At 44.0% G+C, this 17,949-nt stretch overlaps 4 protein-coding genes across 6 annotated transcripts in view; 3 read left to right on the top strand and 1 right to left on the bottom strand.

Annotated features, from left to right (window-relative positions):
• LOC135484490 (dynein axonemal heavy chain 6-like) overlaps positions 1–3,650 on the top strand; it is a 38,862-nt gene extending 35,212 nt beyond the window's left edge. For 2 of the 3 annotated variants that reach the window (XM_064766018.1, XM_064766017.1), the window contains exons 71-77: positions 42–211; positions 637–672; positions 1,393–1,619; positions 1,791–2,025; positions 2,241–2,395; positions 2,596–2,742; positions 3,002–3,650. In XM_064766018.1, the coding sequence (XP_064622088.1) occupies positions 42–211; positions 637–672; positions 1,393–1,619; positions 1,791–2,025; positions 2,241–2,395; positions 2,596–2,742; positions 3,002–3,244 (1,213 nt within the window). In that variant the 3' untranslated portion in view covers positions 3,245–3,650. The remainder of the gene's footprint in view (positions 1–41; positions 212–636; positions 673–1,392; positions 1,620–1,790; positions 2,026–2,240; positions 2,396–2,595; positions 2,743–3,001) is intronic. The other variant, XM_064766019.1, reaches the window with a different exon arrangement.
• Positions 3,651–3,738: 88 nt separating this feature from the next.
• LOC135484492 (uncharacterized) lies at positions 3,739–7,340 on the bottom strand. The gene is made up of 5 exons (XM_064766021.1): positions 7,232–7,340; positions 6,911–7,019; positions 5,762–5,916; positions 4,867–5,075; positions 3,739–4,260 (listed from the first exon to the last, which is right to left on the bottom strand). The coding sequence occupies exons 2-5, from the start codon at positions 7,014–7,016 to the stop codon at positions 4,146–4,148; spliced, it is 585 nt and encodes a 194-aa protein (XP_064622091.1). The 5' UTR covers positions 7,017–7,019; positions 7,232–7,340; the 3' UTR covers positions 3,739–4,145.
• A 564-nt stretch (positions 7,341–7,904) lies between these two features.
• On the top strand, positions 7,905–10,722 carry LOC135485246 (uncharacterized). Its single transcript, XM_064767089.1, has 4 exons — positions 7,905–8,565; positions 9,036–9,201; positions 9,621–9,783; positions 10,343–10,722. The coding sequence occupies exons 2-4, from the start codon at positions 9,047–9,049 to the stop codon at positions 10,544–10,546; spliced, it is 522 nt and encodes a 173-aa protein (XP_064623159.1). The 5' UTR covers positions 7,905–8,565; positions 9,036–9,046; the 3' UTR covers positions 10,547–10,722.
• Positions 10,723–11,160: 438 nt separating this feature from the next.
• Positions 11,161–17,575, top strand: LOC135485245 (ankyrin repeat domain-containing protein 63-like). The gene is made up of 4 exons (XM_064767088.1): positions 11,161–11,628; positions 13,224–13,476; positions 14,903–15,077; positions 15,525–17,575. Exons 2-4 carry the CDS (start codon positions 13,288–13,290, stop codon positions 16,592–16,594), a joined length of 1,434 nt encoding a protein of 477 aa, XP_064623158.1. The 5' UTR covers positions 11,161–11,628; positions 13,224–13,287; the 3' UTR covers positions 16,595–17,575.
• The last annotated feature ends 374 nt before the right edge of the window (positions 17,576–17,949 follow it).

The raw sequence follows: 17,949 nt of genomic DNA, 5'->3' as shown, positions 1-17,949 counted from the left end.
ATTTAGTCAATTTTCTCAACAGGTTATTGTCTTTTTTACAGGCCTGGTAAGACGAGTGATGAACTGGTGCTGGACATAGCTTCAGACATCATGCGTCAGCTCCCAGAAGAGATACAAGATACAGAGGATGGTCAAGAGGGCGGCTCAAAGTCCAAAAGTCCCATTAACCTCAACAAATTGATGAGGTCTGGCATTAGGGCTGATCTAAGAGGTAACGATTTCTACTTCTCTCTACCCATTTGCCTTACCCAGCGGAGCATCTATTATCATGATTGTGGACCACCAGACAGTCCTTTTCATAACTGTATGATGATGCCTCCTGCCAATTAGCTCCTTTAGTGTAGGATGAGGTAGTCATTGGTATGTTTCGAGACCTCTCTAGTTCACTGTGACTTTATGATCCTACCTCTTGGTTGTGTGAATACCCATGTCATTTTAATGCTAGCGACCTTCCTCATCCAGTTAAACCATAGAATTTACCAAAACATTCCGAATGCCTTTAACAAATGCCTGTTACCTGATCCCCGTAGATTCCCTTGATAATGATTTCATTTAAAAAAAGGACCTGTTTTTGTTCTAGAAATCTCAACCCTTAGCCCTTGTTTTCATTTGTTTGATTGCTTAATTCTAATGCAGCTCGACGAGGACAAACAAATTCAACAAAAAAGCCTGGTATGGAGTAATTAAGTATTTGTGTGTGTGTGTATGTGTTCTGTAACCATTTTAACCCTCACCTTCCTGTGGCACAAATAACATGTAAAGGAGAGCTGAATCTATGTGCTGTAATGAGTCCTGTGTGTACCGTTTTCCGTCTGCTTATTTCCTCATTTCTTCCTATTGTACTTCATCGTTTAAAGTTCATGTACTTTTTGTTGTCCATTCGACCGCATTTACAGCTGTCTAATTCACTTTTGCAACACTTCACTTTTCATCACATACACTGGTACAAGATATACATTCAAATATAAACGGGAAAAGGTTTTCTTTCACAAAACTGTACACATATGTAATACACCCTAGTGCACATCAACATATAAACGACCATGTTACAAATACTCGATATCGATTGGTTTATTACAAATTTTGTTAATTGATACTACTGCTTAAAGAAGTGAAGCTGTCTCCTGATAGGTTTGCGATCCCCTTCTCTGAACATTGGGGTAGCAATATCATTAAAATTGGGCCTACTGTGATTGCTGATGTCAGGTTTGGTGAAGGACTGGCCCTGGTTGTAAGAAAGCATGTTAGCTTGTAACATTATATTGACATGTCATTTCATGCACATCCATATACATCAATGTACATGTATCAACATGTCAACATAATGTAATGAGACCAACATCTCATGTGACAGATATCGGTCCATTCTCATTTCTGGAATTTCTATTCTAGCGAAATACACATCTGAGGCTGAAGCAGCCATCGTACATGAGCTGTCGCAGTCTGCCCTGATTACCGTACTGAGACAGGAGGTCGATCGTTTCAACACACTGCTATTGATTATCCACAAGTCACTCAAGGAACTCTGCCTGGCTGTCAAGGGTGAGGTGGTGATGTCAGAGAGCCTGGAGGAAGCGTATAACTCCTTGTTGGTGCAGAAGGTACCAGAACAATGGAAGGTAGGTCTTGTTTAGAGTGGTTGAGTCTCCTTTTCATAAAATGTTGTTCTGCCATGCTTAAAAACAAGATATATCCTTTGGTCTTGTAGTGTCTGACTGAACTGCCCCTTCGTATATTGATATTAGCCACTCAGTATTTCCAATCTTATCATAAAAGCTATTTTTCTTCAGAATGCCTCCTATGCGTCATGTAAGAGCCTAGGCCCCTGGGTGCATGATCTGGTCCAGAGGGTGGACTTCTTCAGTCACTGGCTGGAGCTTGTCTTGGCCAAGGTCACAATGACATTGAAGGTGGCCCAGGGTCAGCAGCCAGCCAAGCCCTTCTCTGCGTCTTCGCCAGAAGAGATGGATGTGATGAGATACTATCCGAGGAGCTATTGGTTGTCAGCATTCTTCTTCCCACAAGGTCAGTGCAGGTCATGTCGGTCCTTTGGTTGGTTACTTGCTGGTGCTCTGTGGTTTACCAGTAACAAAGAGGCCTTCTCGAAACACATCATATAGCCTGCTTATGCTGGAAACAGCAATGTGTATCTTTGAGTATTTCAAGTTTGAAGGTCAGAAACATACAATGAATGATGCTGTATTAGGTGATGGTGGAATGATTTCCTTTGTCTTTTCTAGGTTTCCTGACTGGGGTTCTTCAGAATCACGCCAGGAGGATTGGTGTCTCTGTTGACTCTCTCGTGTTCGACTTCGAGGTTCAGGAAAACAGCATTGATAAAGATGTTATCTATGACATCACGCGTAAGGTCGATGTCAAGACAAAGGCATTTAAGGTGAGTGGGAGTTTCCCTGACATGGCCAGTGTTTTGTTTTAGGTTCCTTTGCATCCACAAGAATCAGGAGAAAGTGAAAGATCGCATGAAGAGTGAGATAGAAGAGCAGTCAAAGTATGCTAATACCATTGCACTTGCGAGACTCTTCCTGCAAATGATGTAAAAACCTGTCTATATTCCGTCCAATGATTGTTTTCTAGGGTCCTCCTCCACCTGATGACGGTGTACTGGTGTTTGGTCTGTACATAGATGGCGCTTGCTGGGACCTCGAGAACAAAACGTTACATGACTCTCTTCCCGGTGAACGCTTTTCGCATCTTCCTGAAATTCACTTTATACCAAAGCAGGTGTGTAAGAACAGAAAGAAAACACAATAAAGTTAGGTTGGCTAGTTATTGTTTAGCTCACTTATCTGTATAATCCCCAAAATAAAGAAAAAGAGAATTGAAAAAAAATACTTTCATAGCTTTAAATGTGTGGTTCATTGACAAAACCAGATCACATTCAAGTCAAATCTTTCCATCCAAACTGAAAGAATGTTTGGCAAAACTGATTGCATCTGTATGATTTGTTTCTTATTCCTTCTCTTGTTTCCCTGTTCTCAAGGTGATTGTTCACAGTCCGTCGAAGTCTGAGAGCACCAGAGCCTCCATATCCAGCCAGCACAGCTTAGCAGACTCCCATCACACTTACGAGTGTCCGTTGTATCGTACATCAGCGAGAGCTGGTTCACTCTCTTCTACAGGACATTCAACAAACTTTGTGACATCGGTCAATGTGCCTTCTGACCAGAGCCCAGACTTCTGGATCATGAGAGGTGTGGCACTCCTGTGTCAGTTAGACTCTTAGACCTTCAGAGATGCCTTGATTACCGGTAAAGTTTGATTGACATCTGACAAAAAATGTCAGAATTTCTCTCATGGCATACTTCCAGCTGGTACCCTGGCTTGGGCAAAGTGGGTCAGGTGTGTACTTGTACGTTGTTTTAACTCTGAAAGTTAAAGACAACAAGTACTTCAAAAATCTGACAAGATTGCAATTAGTCACTTAGTTTTTTCAATCAAACATTGTTGATATTTGATCCGTCCGTGACCCAGTTTTACAAATTCAAGTGTTTAAAATTGATCTCATAAAGAAGTGAGAGCTACTTGGAATAATGCACAAGCTCTGATGAAATAATCAAAAGAAACAGCTGTGCATTAGTTGTTGTTTTGTCAATTGGGTGTGACCAGCCATTTTGGGATATTGGTATCAAATAATTGGACTAAAGAGACAACTTCCCCAGACTCAGTTTATACACGTAGCTCTTTATAACAAAAATATTTGTGAAACAGTGTAAATAATTAAGATTTAAGCTCCGTCCTTCATTTATTTATTAATTTTGTGAACTTTATTTGAATGAACATGTGATCCATGTGTATGTTAATTACAATTATTTTTTCGAAAAAATGTATGATCTGATCTTTATTGACAGATTAATTACAGCTTTTTTGTGCACTTAGAATGTTTATTTATAAAGACACACCGTCCCTGTATAGCATAGCTCCCTTTAAAGTTTTGTTTGAAAAGTTTATTGCAGACTTGGTGTATCAACCAAGTTGTGCCTTTTTATCAATAAATATTTGCATGAAATTAATTGATTCTTCTCATAGTTTGTTTACTGGTAAAGGTAGTCCATACAGCATGTATGAGCACCGAAGTCGAAGTTCAAGACGCCTCCCTGGGTGCAGATCGTCACATTAAGTATGACCTAATGAATGTCTAATGCAGTAAATGGAGTCCTTATCTCTTGGAGATATCTGATGAATCGCTGTAGAGACTGTAGTCCACATTTCGTCATTGTTGTGAAAGCAAATTTTGCATCCCTGAAAGAGGATTGTGCTATATGATAATAAGCAAGTTCTAGGCAAAGTGATGATATTCTCTAAACGTCCCCATATTTTGATTGGAAAGTACTGTCAAGAGACAGTACCGCCAGGAATGATCTGCTGGAGACGGTGTCACAACCAGGAGACGGAAAAGACCGTTTCACAATCAAGAGGAGGGAAGAAGAGACCGTGTCAAAATCAGCCAAAACGTGGGGAAAGTGTCAAAAGCACTAAACAAGACTTGAGTAATAGTCAGCACAATGAGACATAATCAGTTGCTCTTAGTATTGCCCATCTCTTTAGCTGTAGGTCTCAAATAGGATATATCTGTTCCCAGGTTGTGACATTGTCCTGCCCAGGTTGTGACATTGTCCTGCCTTGGAGTAGACGAGATTGTGCAGAGATGAACGATTCAACCAGATATGGTTCATGCTTGGAGGTGACATTGTCAAGTCCTGGAGGAGACGAGCTTCACCCAAAAATCTCAGAGAAGTTTCGAGGTTGTGACATTGCCTCAACCTGTAGACAGTGTAGCTGGCTGAACCTCTTTGTCGAATGCAAGCTGGCCCTGAGTAACTGTCCTCAGTATGGACTCATACAAACCTCACACTCCTCATGTTTGTGACTGCCATGAAGTGTTCAATGTTCTGCCAGATGATGTCACAGACATTCGGTCTCCCACTTAGTGAACACTCCAGGTAAAAGCCATAGCCTGCCTCCGTAAGGTCGTTGCAGTCAAGCACTGATAAACGGTATGAAGGGACCAGCTTTTCCATGACGCATTTTGTTTGGTTGCTCAGCCAGACTTGGCCCTGAATTGGTACAATTGACACATTGATATGAAGGGAAGACAAGGAGACCAACACGCATCTTTCACGTGCACCAAAAGGTGTACCAAGTCTTTGCTGGATGTGCCATGCCTCTTTACTAGGCATACTCTATCTGTCTGATCTGGATGCCTACTCTCCCAACAAAGTGCACCATGTTTCTACAGGGTGGACCAGGTCTCTACTGAATGTATCATTTCTCTACAGGGTGTGGCGTGTTTCTAAAAACTGTACTATTGCAGGGTGTGCCATATGCTACAGGGTGTTCCATATTTTTACTGGATGTGCCTTGTCTATGCAGGGTGTCATTTGTAGCTACAGGGTGAACCATGTCTCTGTTCGATGTACCATCTCTACTGGGCGTGTCCACTCTATACATGGCGTGATATGAGGCTACAGGGTTGCACTCTGTCCCGTTCGGATGTACTTTCTCTCGACATGGTCCACCATGTTTCTACAGGGTGTACCATGTCTCTGCTGGATGTGCCATGTCTCTACTGGGTGTGCTTCTATGTCTTCATCACTCTCAACATAAAGGTTGAATGCCCCTTGCGCGGTTGAGACATATAGCGATATCTAATATACCCAGCTGGACCATTTTGCCTCTCATCTCATAGGTATATATTTTGAGGTTGTGACATTGTCCTGGCCTGTCCACAATCACAACCTACCTGTGCTGTGAACTGAGGTCGCCTGTTCTCGAGCTTCGTACAGAGATCACGAGCATGCTCCACCAGGTATTCTGAACACTGGTGGCGTCTTTGGAAGCATGTGTAGAAGTCACAATCACCCCGACTTGCAATGACTGTGCAGTTGTCGTCAAGGTCTGGAAATCAGAGATTGAAATAGCTGGGGTATATGTAAGAACGTGGTCTTGCAAGGAGCACGCAGTTGAAACCATTATAACATTCGTGTCAAAAGAATAAACATAGAGACAACGTGTAGAACAGGAGGATTAGTCCCCTGTCTTAATAACATGTGGCTGGCGTAGCCCCTGTCTTTCACAACCTGTGGCTGGTGTAGCAGGAGGATTAGTCCCCTGTCTTTAAACGACTTGTGACTGGTGTAGCAGGATGATAAGTCATATGTGGCTAGCGTAGCAGGACCTGTGGCTGGTGTAGCAGGAGGAATAGTCCCCTGTCTTTCACAACATGTGGCTGGTGTAGCCGGAGGATAGTCGCTTGTCTACGCAGTCTATTGCTAGTTTTGTAGGAGGAGTAGTCTCCTGCCCTTCACAACACGTGGCTGGTGTGGTAGTAGGAATAGTCCCCTGTCGTTCATATCTTGTGGCCGGTGTGGCAGGAGGAATAGTCCCCGGTCATTCACAACTTGTGGCTGGTGTGGCAGTAGGAATAGTCCCCTGTCGTTCAATTCTTGTGGCCGGTGTTGCAGGAGGAATAGTCCCCGGTCTTTCACAACTTGTGGCTGGTGTGGCAGTAGGAATAGTCCCCTGTCGTTCAATTCTTGTGGCCGGTGTGGCAGGAGGAATAGTCCCCGGTCTTTCACAACTTGTGACTGGTGTAGAGGGAGGAATAGTCCCCGGTCTTTCACAACTTGTGACTCGTGTAGAGGGAGGAATAGTCCCCGGTCTTTCACAACTTGTGACTGGTGTAGCGGGAGGAATAGTCCTCTGTCTTTCACAACCTCTGGCTAGTTTAGCAGGAGGAACAGTCTCTGGCCTTCACAACTTGGTCCACAGTTTTCCACAACCTGTGCAACAGGTGAAGTAGGAGATACAGTCCCGGGACATTGAATTGAGGTGAATGTCTAAGGAGATCTATAGCCTTAAAGATTGACTGCAACATTTTAAATATCCCTACCCGAAGAGGCCGGTTGTTGGACATTCTCTCTCAGTAGGAAGGCGCCGGATAAATTCAACGCTGCGCATATCACCAAGACTGCGTATATCAACCTCATCTTTGGCATTTTCTGAAATAAATTGGAGAAATAAGAGGAAATTGAATATTTCTTTTCGCTCGAAGAACATTAAAATGTAACTTAGTCTTGTGTATGTGCCCGACTCGAAACTCCATTGTTTCATCCCATGTCTATGTGACTTTGCGATCCCGGTCAAGATTTACCCGAAGTGTTCATTTGAAACTCGATTTTTAAGAAAGTGAAGGAGGCTAGCTGTGACTCACCCCGTGAGGTTGGTTGCCTGTATCCGCCGCAATTCAACGTCTTCTGTTAGAATCTTGTCTTTCGACTCCCTCACTGCAGGTAGATAAGTCACTTTTCAACATTGACTTGGCCTATTTCGCGGTCGGTCAAGGTTTGGCCTGGTTTGATATCCGCTTCCTTTGCCCCCCTCACAACCGGGTGGTCACTTTTTTGGGAGGCCAGGCAAGAGACGGCCAGGTTTCGACATTTTCGGCGAGATGATCTGATAATAGTCAGATTAACAATGGGCAATTTTATTTTGACAACTGGTCGTTTTTGTGGTTGTGCCCGTCTCCTGACGAACAGAGCAACGTCCCGAAAGGCGGACCTGCTCTAGATTGTGATCTGCAGTGAGATTATCGTCCGTGCAAGGGAACATCTAACAACATCAAGATGTTGTTGGCTTGGTCTTTTTCTCGGGTAACATACAAGTGCCTTCATTGTTTTCAGTACGGTCATGTCAAATGAGTCAGGAGTCGTCTTGACTGTCTATCGAAGAAGAAATATTTTTACAAGCAAGCCTTTTCATTGAGACGGATTTTTCTGGGGTTTATATATGCTAAGATGTTTAGAATTGTTCCCGACAGTCATGCGAACGCTATCTACTGTAAATTCGGCCAGGAGTAGTTCCAACTATACTGGTCACAAAAAGTAACTGGCATATGAAAAAATGCGGTCAAATTTAATAGTATTCCATTATGTTAGGAAATGAGTTGCTGCACACTTATAAAGCCGCGACGACCCATGACCTTGTTTACAGTAGACCAATCAGTTAATCCATGGCCGAATTCCAATTAAAGGGACAACGGAAGGAAAATAACTTGTCCTCAACGGTGACCAAATACATGTACGCTTATGTAAGTCAGTTTTTTTATGTTGATTCTACGTTAATGACAGTCTCGTTTATGATGATTGATTGAAATGAAGGACTTTGGCATCACCAGATCAATAGACAATATATAGACTTTCCATCAGGTTGTGACTCATCCGAAATGTCTTAGTAGGCCAAATCAGGACACAGTATCTACATGTAATAGTTAACAATACAATCCGCGCCTGTGTGAACTGATCAATAAACAATAGCAGAAAATCCTTTACTGAGTTTTTGAAAATAGGCCTTTGTTTCAGTATGTGAATGCCATGTGAACTATTCACGATAAGCTTACAGTATATGCGTACAACCACCTGCTGATGATGAACTGTTCTGTCCGTGTGTGATTCATAGGAGCATCCGGATAGTGTGGCCCGGGAGTGCAATTGCGTCTCGGCAAAGACAGGTGTGACATAACTTTGCAAAGGACAACTGCATGTCAAGGTAAGTCACCGAAATTCCTAACGCCTCATCAATTATGTCACCACGTCAGGGTGCGGAACGTAGACGAAAGGACGGCGTTGGAGATTGCGGTCCCTTGGGTGTACCTTCTCGGGCTGTGTTGTAGACAGGACTTCTAAGCATAGTTCTAGATGAGGCCATTCCATCGAAGACAGACTGCCACCTTCCGCTCTAGCCATCCTGCTGGTGATCCACAGAACTGTTCAACTCGCGGGGACAGCTTCGTTCGCTGTCTTGAATGAGAGCTTGTCGGTGTAACAGAAATACAGGTCCCCGTGAATGGAAGTCCTTAGTTATAGGTTAAAAATGACAACTGTCGTCGACGTTGCTTACCCTGGTTAAAACATTTACATGTACACTGGTAAGCTTTAGTGATTTGGACTTGTAATCGTAGGGCTACCATTACTTTTACACCAGTAACCGGACAAGTTTGGGACTATTTCCTCTTGTAGATTAAAACTTCATGTTCAGTAAGATGGCAGCCACAAACACAAGCGATGAGCATGGGTTGGTTGACGATGACAATGAGCTGGTGTCCGGGATGGATGAATTAGACGGATTGTTCGATGAGGTCCCTGACCCCGATACACACGACAAGAAAGGAACACTAGTCAAGGGGTAAGAATAAGTTTATGGGAAGTCGTGCGGGATTACTATATGTGAAACAATCGAAGTCACCCTCAACTATGTTACAACTCAATAGATTGTTCTATGGTGTGATTGAGACATTAGCACCGAAGACTATCATGCCTTTCACATCGGATATACTGCGATGAACCTGTTGTGAAGTTTGTAGACAATTTGTCGGCGAGAAGTGAGGACGACGACTCGTTGTGCCGTCCTTGTGTCTCATATCTTCTAAATGGCGCCAATGTTAAATTGTCCCCGGTTTAATTTGACACATGTCTTCGCCGCTTTGGAATGCTTTGGTGTTTTTCCTCGGTTGCCTTTGGCTAAAGCAGCAAAGATAAATTCCTTGGGTTGTGTTTCGTGTTCTGTCTCTGAATATGTTTGAGTAAATCATCTCTATCTTTCAGCCTCCTGAACATTTCCCTGATCACCAGTAATGTGTCCCAACTCAAGACACTTGTCTTCGCGACCGACCGAGGCAAATACCTTGCCCTGTGGGTGTCTCTCGTCATTATGATCATCATTTCCCTCATACTACAGCTTGTAGTCGGAGGAATGTGGTTCTATATTGTAAGTATGAGAACACATGATGTCTCGGTTGTCGGTTTGTCGTCTCTGAAGTCCATACTGCTGCCGTACGGTACACTCCAGACGCATCGGACTGGCCTCGTCCCTCGCCCTGACAGTGCGAATAGGATGACGAAATGGACTGTCCCGGGGGTGTGCCGTACGACAGAGGACAATGACGATGGCTTTGGAATTCATTGTCCTACTCCTATTGGTCGTATGGAGTTAATCCCGATCTATAATCCACACGCCATGAATCGTCCCCAATTGTCCCCCACGTGGGACAATGGTACAACCATAGCAACACCCGATTGTGCTCCGAATGATTGGTAACGAACAACCACGATCCATGACATCCGAGTGAAGCCAAGCTTAACCCTCAATGTATTGACATTGGCTGGATCTGCCAGACCAACCTCTCACCACGTTGTCCAGTGAGGTTAAAAGCCCAGCTGATGTGGCTGGATTCGTCATTTTTTAAAAGCGGGACTGTCCCAGAGCGTTGTTGCAGCAGGGATCAATTTGAATCAACTAATATGCATGCGTTATGATTCATTTTCAGTACAATGTGTCCATCTTTGCCAAAACGGAGCCGATGGATAGTGCAATGACGGGCAATGCGGATTACGTCAGATATTACAAGGAGGAAGTGAAAAAAAAGAGGGCGAGTATTCACCAGGCGCTGCTTTTATTGAACGCAACTGCCGTGATCGTCATGGTCATAACAGTACTTAATATGATTATATCAGCCATGGGCTGGACGTAACAGCGTAAAGATACGTTGAAGGACCGCGTGAATCGGTGTAACAGTAATAAGTGTCCCCCTGGGAAAAATCACAAACTTTTCACTTACAATTTTAAAAAAATTCGCGGTAGTCTATGGAGATGTAGATTGTAAATGAATAGTATTGTCAATAAAATATGTGAATTATGAATCTGCTATGAGTCAGTGAAGTTTTCTAAAATGCACAAATCCTCCTAGAGCTGATTTTAGCAAGCAGAAGATGCCAGCGATGCAGACCGCTAAAGGGTGATATAGTCAAGAGTGGAGGTGTCCAAAATCATGTTTGGGAACCATCCAGACGCTCAAGGTTTATACTCCCTTGATGGGCAGTTGATGAGATACAAAAAAACAATTCTCCAAGCAAGGCTCCTCTCTGCCAACACGTGCCATGATAACTGCACAAGTTCCCGGATGTGTCACTGGCGCGTGACGATCACAATCAGCAGATCAATATTAACGTGCTCGATGACTCGTCACAAAACCTACAGAAACACGCAAAAACCTGGACATGATGTCATGATAGAGTAATCTCAGTAGAGATTTTTTTTTAGTGTCTGTGCTCTGTGACAACTAAGAGGCACCTATCACCGGCGTTGTGCAACTTAATCTGATCCACCAACTTGCTACCTACTTGTTGCATTGAGGAGAATCTGGGTTGTTTTCACAATCTCGAGTTCATTCGCACACAATGTGCTTTCTTGTCTCAGTCACACAACCAACGCGGTTTTAATTCCCAACCTTGCCTGGAGGAAACACCTGGTTACCATGGCAACCACGGACTAACTGCGATGACGATGACACTCTTGCCATTTGGAGTACTACCTCCGAAAGAAGTGTCCGTCGCGTTAAACACATGCGCTCGAAGTGTCAACTACCGTTATACATATATATGGATTTAACTGATTTCGGTTGATACATAGTTTTTATCGGGCGTCGTGTTTTAAAAATCATTCAATTCCTGTATTGATCCCCACTGGGGAACTGTGGTTGCGGAAATCAGTCTTAATGGACTATTACCGATACGTCAAGGAAATACTGCGCAAGTGAAGCTCTTCAAGCAGAAGGTAAGCAGGTATTTCGTATCTTTGGTGGAATGTGGCACGGGTGACTTTTATGGTGAAGTCTCCTTTATTTTGGGGAACCAAACTATCCTTTCGCTGCAATTATGCAACTTTAAGTTTCACTTGGCACTGTTTTTTCGTTCACCAGAATCGTGTCTGGTGCACAACCTCAGTGTCCCAAAACGCTCAAGTTACGGGTTTGGTTTGGCGCATTCGGATAAAGTTAAAACAATCTAGAGACCTTGCCTTCAGTCGCTCAGCTGCTCAGTTAGATCTCTTGCTTACAAACACCAGTAACATTGTTGGTAAGCAACAGCATAAAACCTGTAACTGGAATTAACATATCAACGCTTAGTTGCTGAGATATTAGCCACGGACCGACTCGTCTCAGCACCGCGTTTATGAATCTACGGCGTACTATACTGTGCGCGGAGTATGAATTAAAAGGGGCGCAGGTGGATGAAAAAACTGCCACTGTTGGCCTACCCCCCCCCCCCCCCAGCCACCACTAGCGATGGCGCGTGGCGTGAATTTGCGCCATCGCTTTTCCCCGGCACAGCACTCGTCTTGACGCAACCTCGGTAATGAGGGAACCTGATACTTATGGATCGATATAGGAGTTGGTGAGATTTTACTGTTTGCTAGGATTTAACGATACCCGAACGTGGAATGCGTTCATCACAGATGCTTGGGGAATATCAGCATAAATTATCATTTTATTTTTAAAATGATAAGAATCATGACGGCCACTGAAAAAGCTGTAATGACATCAATCTGAAGCATTAGCTGCGAGGATATGCTTGATTAGATAGTGCGATATATAGTAGAACCACAATATTAAGGACACCCACGGGACTGGCAAGTGCTGTCCTTGAGAGATGACCTTATCAGAGAGGTCTAACTGAATGGAAACGACAAGAAATTTAGGAGCAAACCTAGTGTCCTTAATAGAGAGGTTGTCCATAAATAGAGAGGTGTCCGCTAATAGAGGTTCCACTGTACACTGATTCCCTTGCTTGCTGTCATAATACCCAATGTAAGTCCCCTCCCCCCCCCCCCCCCCACACAGAGTTTTGCCGACCATATTGCCTGGGTTTAGCGCACCAGTTCAATTTCCTCCAAGAACCAGTGTTGGTACGGATCATAATGAGCTGCTAGACCAATTAGCACCATTGTTCCCGTCACTGGAGGAATGGTCTCGTTTAGTAGTAACACGTCGTAGTCCAGCAAGCAGAGATAGCAAGTTATTGGCAAGTGACAGCAACCTGCGTTAGCTGAATAATCGCGGGTTGGTCACGTCAGAAATTCCACTGGCATTACCTTTGCGTGAACCCGGTGTAGAAGTTTGAAATGTCCTAGGATGGAATGTCCGGGGAACACCGGGGAATACTTGTATCGTGAGAGAATGGAACTGTTGGCTCAGGGGTCATCGATAAGTCACACAGGTCACTGGACTTGATATTTCTCTTACCGTGACGGAGAAAATCACGTTTCTTTCTCGTCTCCATCCCTACTGGATGGCATGGCTTCACTAAGAACTCGCAAGTTTCACTGTGTAGGAATTAGTGTCGTCACATCTACTGTAACTATACTTTCAGTTTCTTTCTCGCACGTCCATTGTCGCACCTCTGGCGTTATCTAACCCGACGTACGGATGCTGACATGTCAGTGATGTCGCGGAGAGGGACCAACCCAGAGCCTGAGGCCTCGGGCGGCTCAGCCCTACTCGACGCCATCAACCGCAACAAGATCCATCTCGCCAAGTTTATCCTTGACGCCGTCGACCATGAGGTGGTCAATTGCAAAGACTTCAAGGGCAAGACGCCGCTGATCAGATCAGTCTATATCAAGGTAAGCAACTCGATGACTAGTGAGTTTTCCGCGCTAATCCCCCAAAACGCCAACGCGAACGCCAATCCTATTGTTCGACATCGTGATACTGCGTGTTGTCCTCCGAGAACCATCTATTTGGCCACATTAGGCGGATAAAACTCATCAAATCAATATGTCCAGCTGTAATCCTTCAAAGGTTTACAAGCACTGATAATTAGTGAAATCAAATATTGATATTGGGAGTTTTAATATTTCACATCTTTTCAAAGTTCGTCAATAGGTTAATGGATCGATATAAACCCTGTTGATTCAATCTCAAAACGATGTTTGTGCACTGCTCGTGAGATCTTGAGTTTCTTCGAGGACACCCATTAGCCGTCGTAACTGGGGGATTCTGGTATCGTCACGGCCTTGGATAATACACGTTGGCAGGTTTCGCTATCCTTACAAAGCTCTTTAACGGCCAAGTATGAAATGGGTGTAATGTACATGGACGTTATCGACAATGCTCATCCCTGTTCACTACTCCAAAATGATCCATCTTCACGAAATATTTTACTTGATTATCATTGTTGAAACAAGAATACTTCAAATAGAGCAGCGTATGATATAAGTGGCCTTCATGTATACAAACGCATATACATATATTCTGATAAAAGAGAATCAACTTTATTTTAAGACCATGTAATGTTTGTTGATTATGTTTTCTCCTTTGAGGTGAAATTGTTTGATTGAGTATAGATGCGAATGACAAGAGGTCACGGGCGGTAGGTTTCCGTGGCAACCAGGTATGACGCCTTAATTGATAGTGACGTATTGATTTGGTCAAAATGTGCTTTGTGTAGGAGTAAACGCCCATATACATGTTTCCCGACAGAAGTCATCCCGAATACGATCATTATTGGATCGGAACAACCAAATTATTGTTAATCAATTTATTTTGTATTCAACTCACTAGATATGATATTTTACAAATAAGACAGTGTCATTGCGCCCTGGTCCACCACGTCCTCCTCTTCGGACACGTTTCTCTCGTCTCCCACAGAGTTTCTCTAAGCTCGTGCCGTGATTGCTGTGCTTCCTCCTCGCTTGAAAAACAACGGCATGATTATTAAATGGATTTTTGGTGTGCTTTGTACATGTAATTGTGAATTTGCCTACTGTTCAGGTCAATATGCCCTCTCAAGACCCGGGCCTGAGCTTGTGTAACGTGTTTAATGTTCCTCATACCTCTTTTTTTCGAACAATACAATAGACAACTAGCGAGTCAATGACTTTTTCTTGCTTGTATTCCCTTAACAAAGAGAGAAAGCAACAAAATTTGCCCCCCCCCCCCCACACACACACATTTGCAGTCCTACTTCAAAGTTAATTTATCGTCCTGATACGTACGCTTGGTATGACGATGTGGTGAAATAATAACTTGTCCTCTTCCATTTTCTAGGAGGAGCGCACCAGAGCCAAAGCCATCAACCTCTTGCTTCAGAAGAAGGCAGACGTCAACATGAGAGATGACGCAGGCCGCACTGCCCTCAGCTACGCCTGTGAGCAGCGGTGTAATGATGTTGTCCAGATCCTGGTCAAGAATAACGTTGACCCTGACCTGGGGGACAATGACGGTGAGGACGGTGTAGCACCTGGCCGATTTCTGTCCAGTTGAAGAAGACGCCAAAGTCACCATGATTCATTTGCCATTGCAGTTAATTTTAGTAGTGTTATCGTGTTTTAACTAGAGACGCACCTTGTTGTTATTTCATTGGAGTAAATGAGGAATAGACAATTTAATTACCTGTCCTTCAGTTGATACCAGGTCATTTCATGATAGCTAAGAGACACGGTAGAAAGAACCATAGCAAGAACGACTTTTTAAGAGGAAAGCAAAAACGCCCCTTACAAACTATTTAGACAGACAGGTGGTTCATAAACCCATCCTCTTATAGCAGCAGCGGTGGTAGGTGGTTGTGCCAGTTCTAGAATGTGACTTTGTCTGGTTGTTTAAACAATACAAAGAAAAGCTGTTTTGAACAAAGCCCCTTTACTCTTTACTCTTGTCTTTTGCTTTCCAGGTAACACACCACTCATCTACAGCGCCATGGTTGGTAACGACAAGGCAATCGAACTCCTCCTCAAGTCCTTCAGACGTCTTGGGTTAGATGTGGACCGGACCAACAAAGCCGGTCTTACTGCCATGCTCGTCGCCGCCAAGCACGGATACATCTCATGTGCCACCTTGCTTTCTGTTGAAGGTGGTGCATCAGTTGGTAAGACCGATCCAGAAAAGCATATGACGGCGGAGGATTGGGCGAGAACAAAAGGTTGCTCCACCCCGGAGGTCCTCCCGTTCTCTACAGCTGCACCTCATCCAAGGAAACGCAGGCGTAAGAAAATGGATGCGTCGGCCATTTCATTGCATTCAAGGTCAAAAACGAGTCTCAAGGATGGCGATATCACAAAGAGGAAGCATTCCCACGCGTTATCACGGAGTCAGCCGACCAATTCGCTTCGACAGGTGACGCCGCGGACAGGCACTGCAACAGACTATCTGATGGAGACGTTGACGGATCTCCGAATAAGTAGCACTGTGCCTGCCCCCCTTCCTCCACCGCTAGCACGCATTGGAATCAAACAAACTGATGTGATGTTGCATCGTCAGAAATCACCTAAAATAAATCTCCATGGTTGTCATTACGATGCCAAATCAGTTGTGCCGCAACTTACGATACAGAAAGCACCAACTGTTCGAGGCCATGTGTCTCCGTCAAAACGCACTACCCAACGCCCTAAACAATCTCAAACCCCATCAACGATCCCAGCAGAACATCCACATCTCAAACGGGAGAAGCAAGACAAGATATCTGTGCTTATCTCACAACTAACATTTGATGCCGGGTTACAGAAAAAAAGTATCTCCGATGATGAGGCGTATATTAGTAAACCTCGGAAGCTCGGGCCCGTAAGAACAACCTGTCAGAGGCCACCTGAGTTGATCTATGACAGTGACTCTAGCACCTCGAGCCTTGAGGAAGGACTAGGGACAATCGATGCCCGACAGGACTATGCTAAAAAGAGCTCCGGGCAAGAGGGCAGAGAACTGGGTCTCCCGTCCGGTCGCGAGACGTCCAATTCATCATGCTAAGTCTTCGTTGTGACGTCTTCATGGTGCAAGTGTCATGATGAGCCAGTCTGCATAGCTTCGTTGAGAGGATTCAGTATTATTGTCCCAATACTTGGAATTAGAGATGATGCGGTTTATTTGTTTATCTTTTTCCTTGAACAACTGGGTATTGGTTCTATTGATCACAGCCCACCTAATTCTTGCCAAAACTCTATTTCTTCCCCAACACCAAGTCGTTGTGTGAATGTCCCACTTTGACCACTTCATTTAATTTATAGCATCAAAGTTAGATCGGACCTTATATTTGAAACAGGTCAGCTCTTAATACAAGATACGTTGCCTTACCCGAGATCATGCGAAGTAGACCAAAGCAATGTCCTCCACGGGTCTCCAGTACAGTATGTAATGAGTTCATCCGTTGGCCTATACACCTTTCCAGAAATGGGGCGCTGAGTGTCCGAAATAGTGATGTCATAAGGGAAAACTAGGCCTTATGGTGGAGGGACAAAGGAGATAGTCATGGTTGACCAACACACTTGAATGCCTTTAATGACGGACAAAGGGGAAAAAGTTAGTTCCAATGCAAGCCACTAATTTTGGGAAGCATGTATAGAGCGTCTGGTGTCCCTTGAAGTTTGCTCAACAGCGGACCTGCATGTCCAACCTGTGCAACTCCTGCTATGATAGCAAAGGTGTATTGAATGGGGCCTATTGCGGTATCCTACCTGAGAAGGAATCAATGCTGGTGGGGTAATTAGAAATTGTCTTCAACAATGTTGTGACAATAGCGTCCATGGTGGATGGTGGTGTCCATTACCCTCTGGGCCAACAATTCTTGTGATCAGCTGAACATTGGTCGTTTTAAGATCAATCTGATACATCTTATTTCAACATATGGAAGTCACACCCAAAAATATAAGGTCACATCCTAGTGTTAGATGGTCACACCCGTTATACAAGTGTTGTTATTTGTGCCAGCATTTGTTGGCTGTTGTTGAATAAAATGAGGATCTAAATCACTTTACTTGTTTTTCTTAACTTTATCTGTTTGCTCTGCCCCAACCACCACTGCATGCTAGCTAACTATCAGATTTATGTCCCCATACTTATTCCGTCTTAATTGGATTATGTAGAAAGACGAAGAAGACACAGTCCCAAGATAGGCCTGGTTTTTCAACTGATGTTGTGGCCATTGATAGATAAAGGGCAAAGAATGATTGCCTGCAAGGACACAATACACCTAGCCACCAGTTTTTGCATCGATCTCTCGTCGACAATAGCCTGCCGTTGTGAAAAAGCCAGGGATTTCCGTCTACAAACCTGGACTTCACCTAACTAGTTCCTGTTCGTTCAGCAACAGGCCCAGCTGGTCAGTG

This window comes from Lineus longissimus, chromosome 3 (genome assembly GCF_910592395.1).
Source record: "Lineus longissimus chromosome 3, tnLinLong1.2, whole genome shotgun sequence".
Taxonomy (NCBI): Eukaryota; Metazoa; Nemertea; class Pilidiophora; order Heteronemertea; family Lineidae; genus Lineus; species Lineus longissimus.
Note: the sequence above shows the minus strand (reverse complement) of the source record. Positions and strands in the feature narration are given on the sequence as shown.

Coding starts and splice junctions, on each gene's coding strand:
- LOC135484492 (XM_064766021.1), bottom strand. CDS start 7,016: ATGCCAAAGATGAGGTTGATATACGCAGTCTTGGTGATATGCGCAGCG. Junction 5,917..6,910: donor CCAACAACCGGCCTCTTCGG/GTAGGGATATTT, acceptor TCTGATTTCCAG/ACCTTGACGACAACTGCACA. Junction 5,076..5,761: donor GACCTCAGTTCACAGCACAG/GTAGGTTGTGAT, acceptor GTACCAATTCAG/GGCCAAGTCTGGCTGAGCAA.
- LOC135485246 (XM_064767089.1), top strand. CDS start 9,047: ATGTTCAGTAAGATGGCAGCCACAAACACAAGCGATGAGCATGGGTTG. Junction 9,202..9,620: donor AAAGGAACACTAGTCAAGGG/GTAAGAATAAGT, acceptor TCTATCTTTCAG/CCTCCTGAACATTTCCCTGA. Junction 9,784..10,342: donor GAGGAATGTGGTTCTATATT/GTAAGTATGAGA, acceptor ATTCATTTTCAG/TACAATGTGTCCATCTTTGC.
- LOC135485245 (XM_064767088.1), top strand. CDS start 13,288: ATGTCAGTGATGTCGCGGAGAGGGACCAACCCAGAGCCTGAGGCCTCG. Junction 13,477..14,902: donor TCAGATCAGTCTATATCAAG/GTAAGCAACTCG, acceptor TCCATTTTCTAG/GAGGAGCGCACCAGAGCCAA. Junction 15,078..15,524: donor TGACCTGGGGGACAATGACG/GTGAGGACGGTG, acceptor TTTGCTTTCCAG/GTAACACACCACTCATCTAC.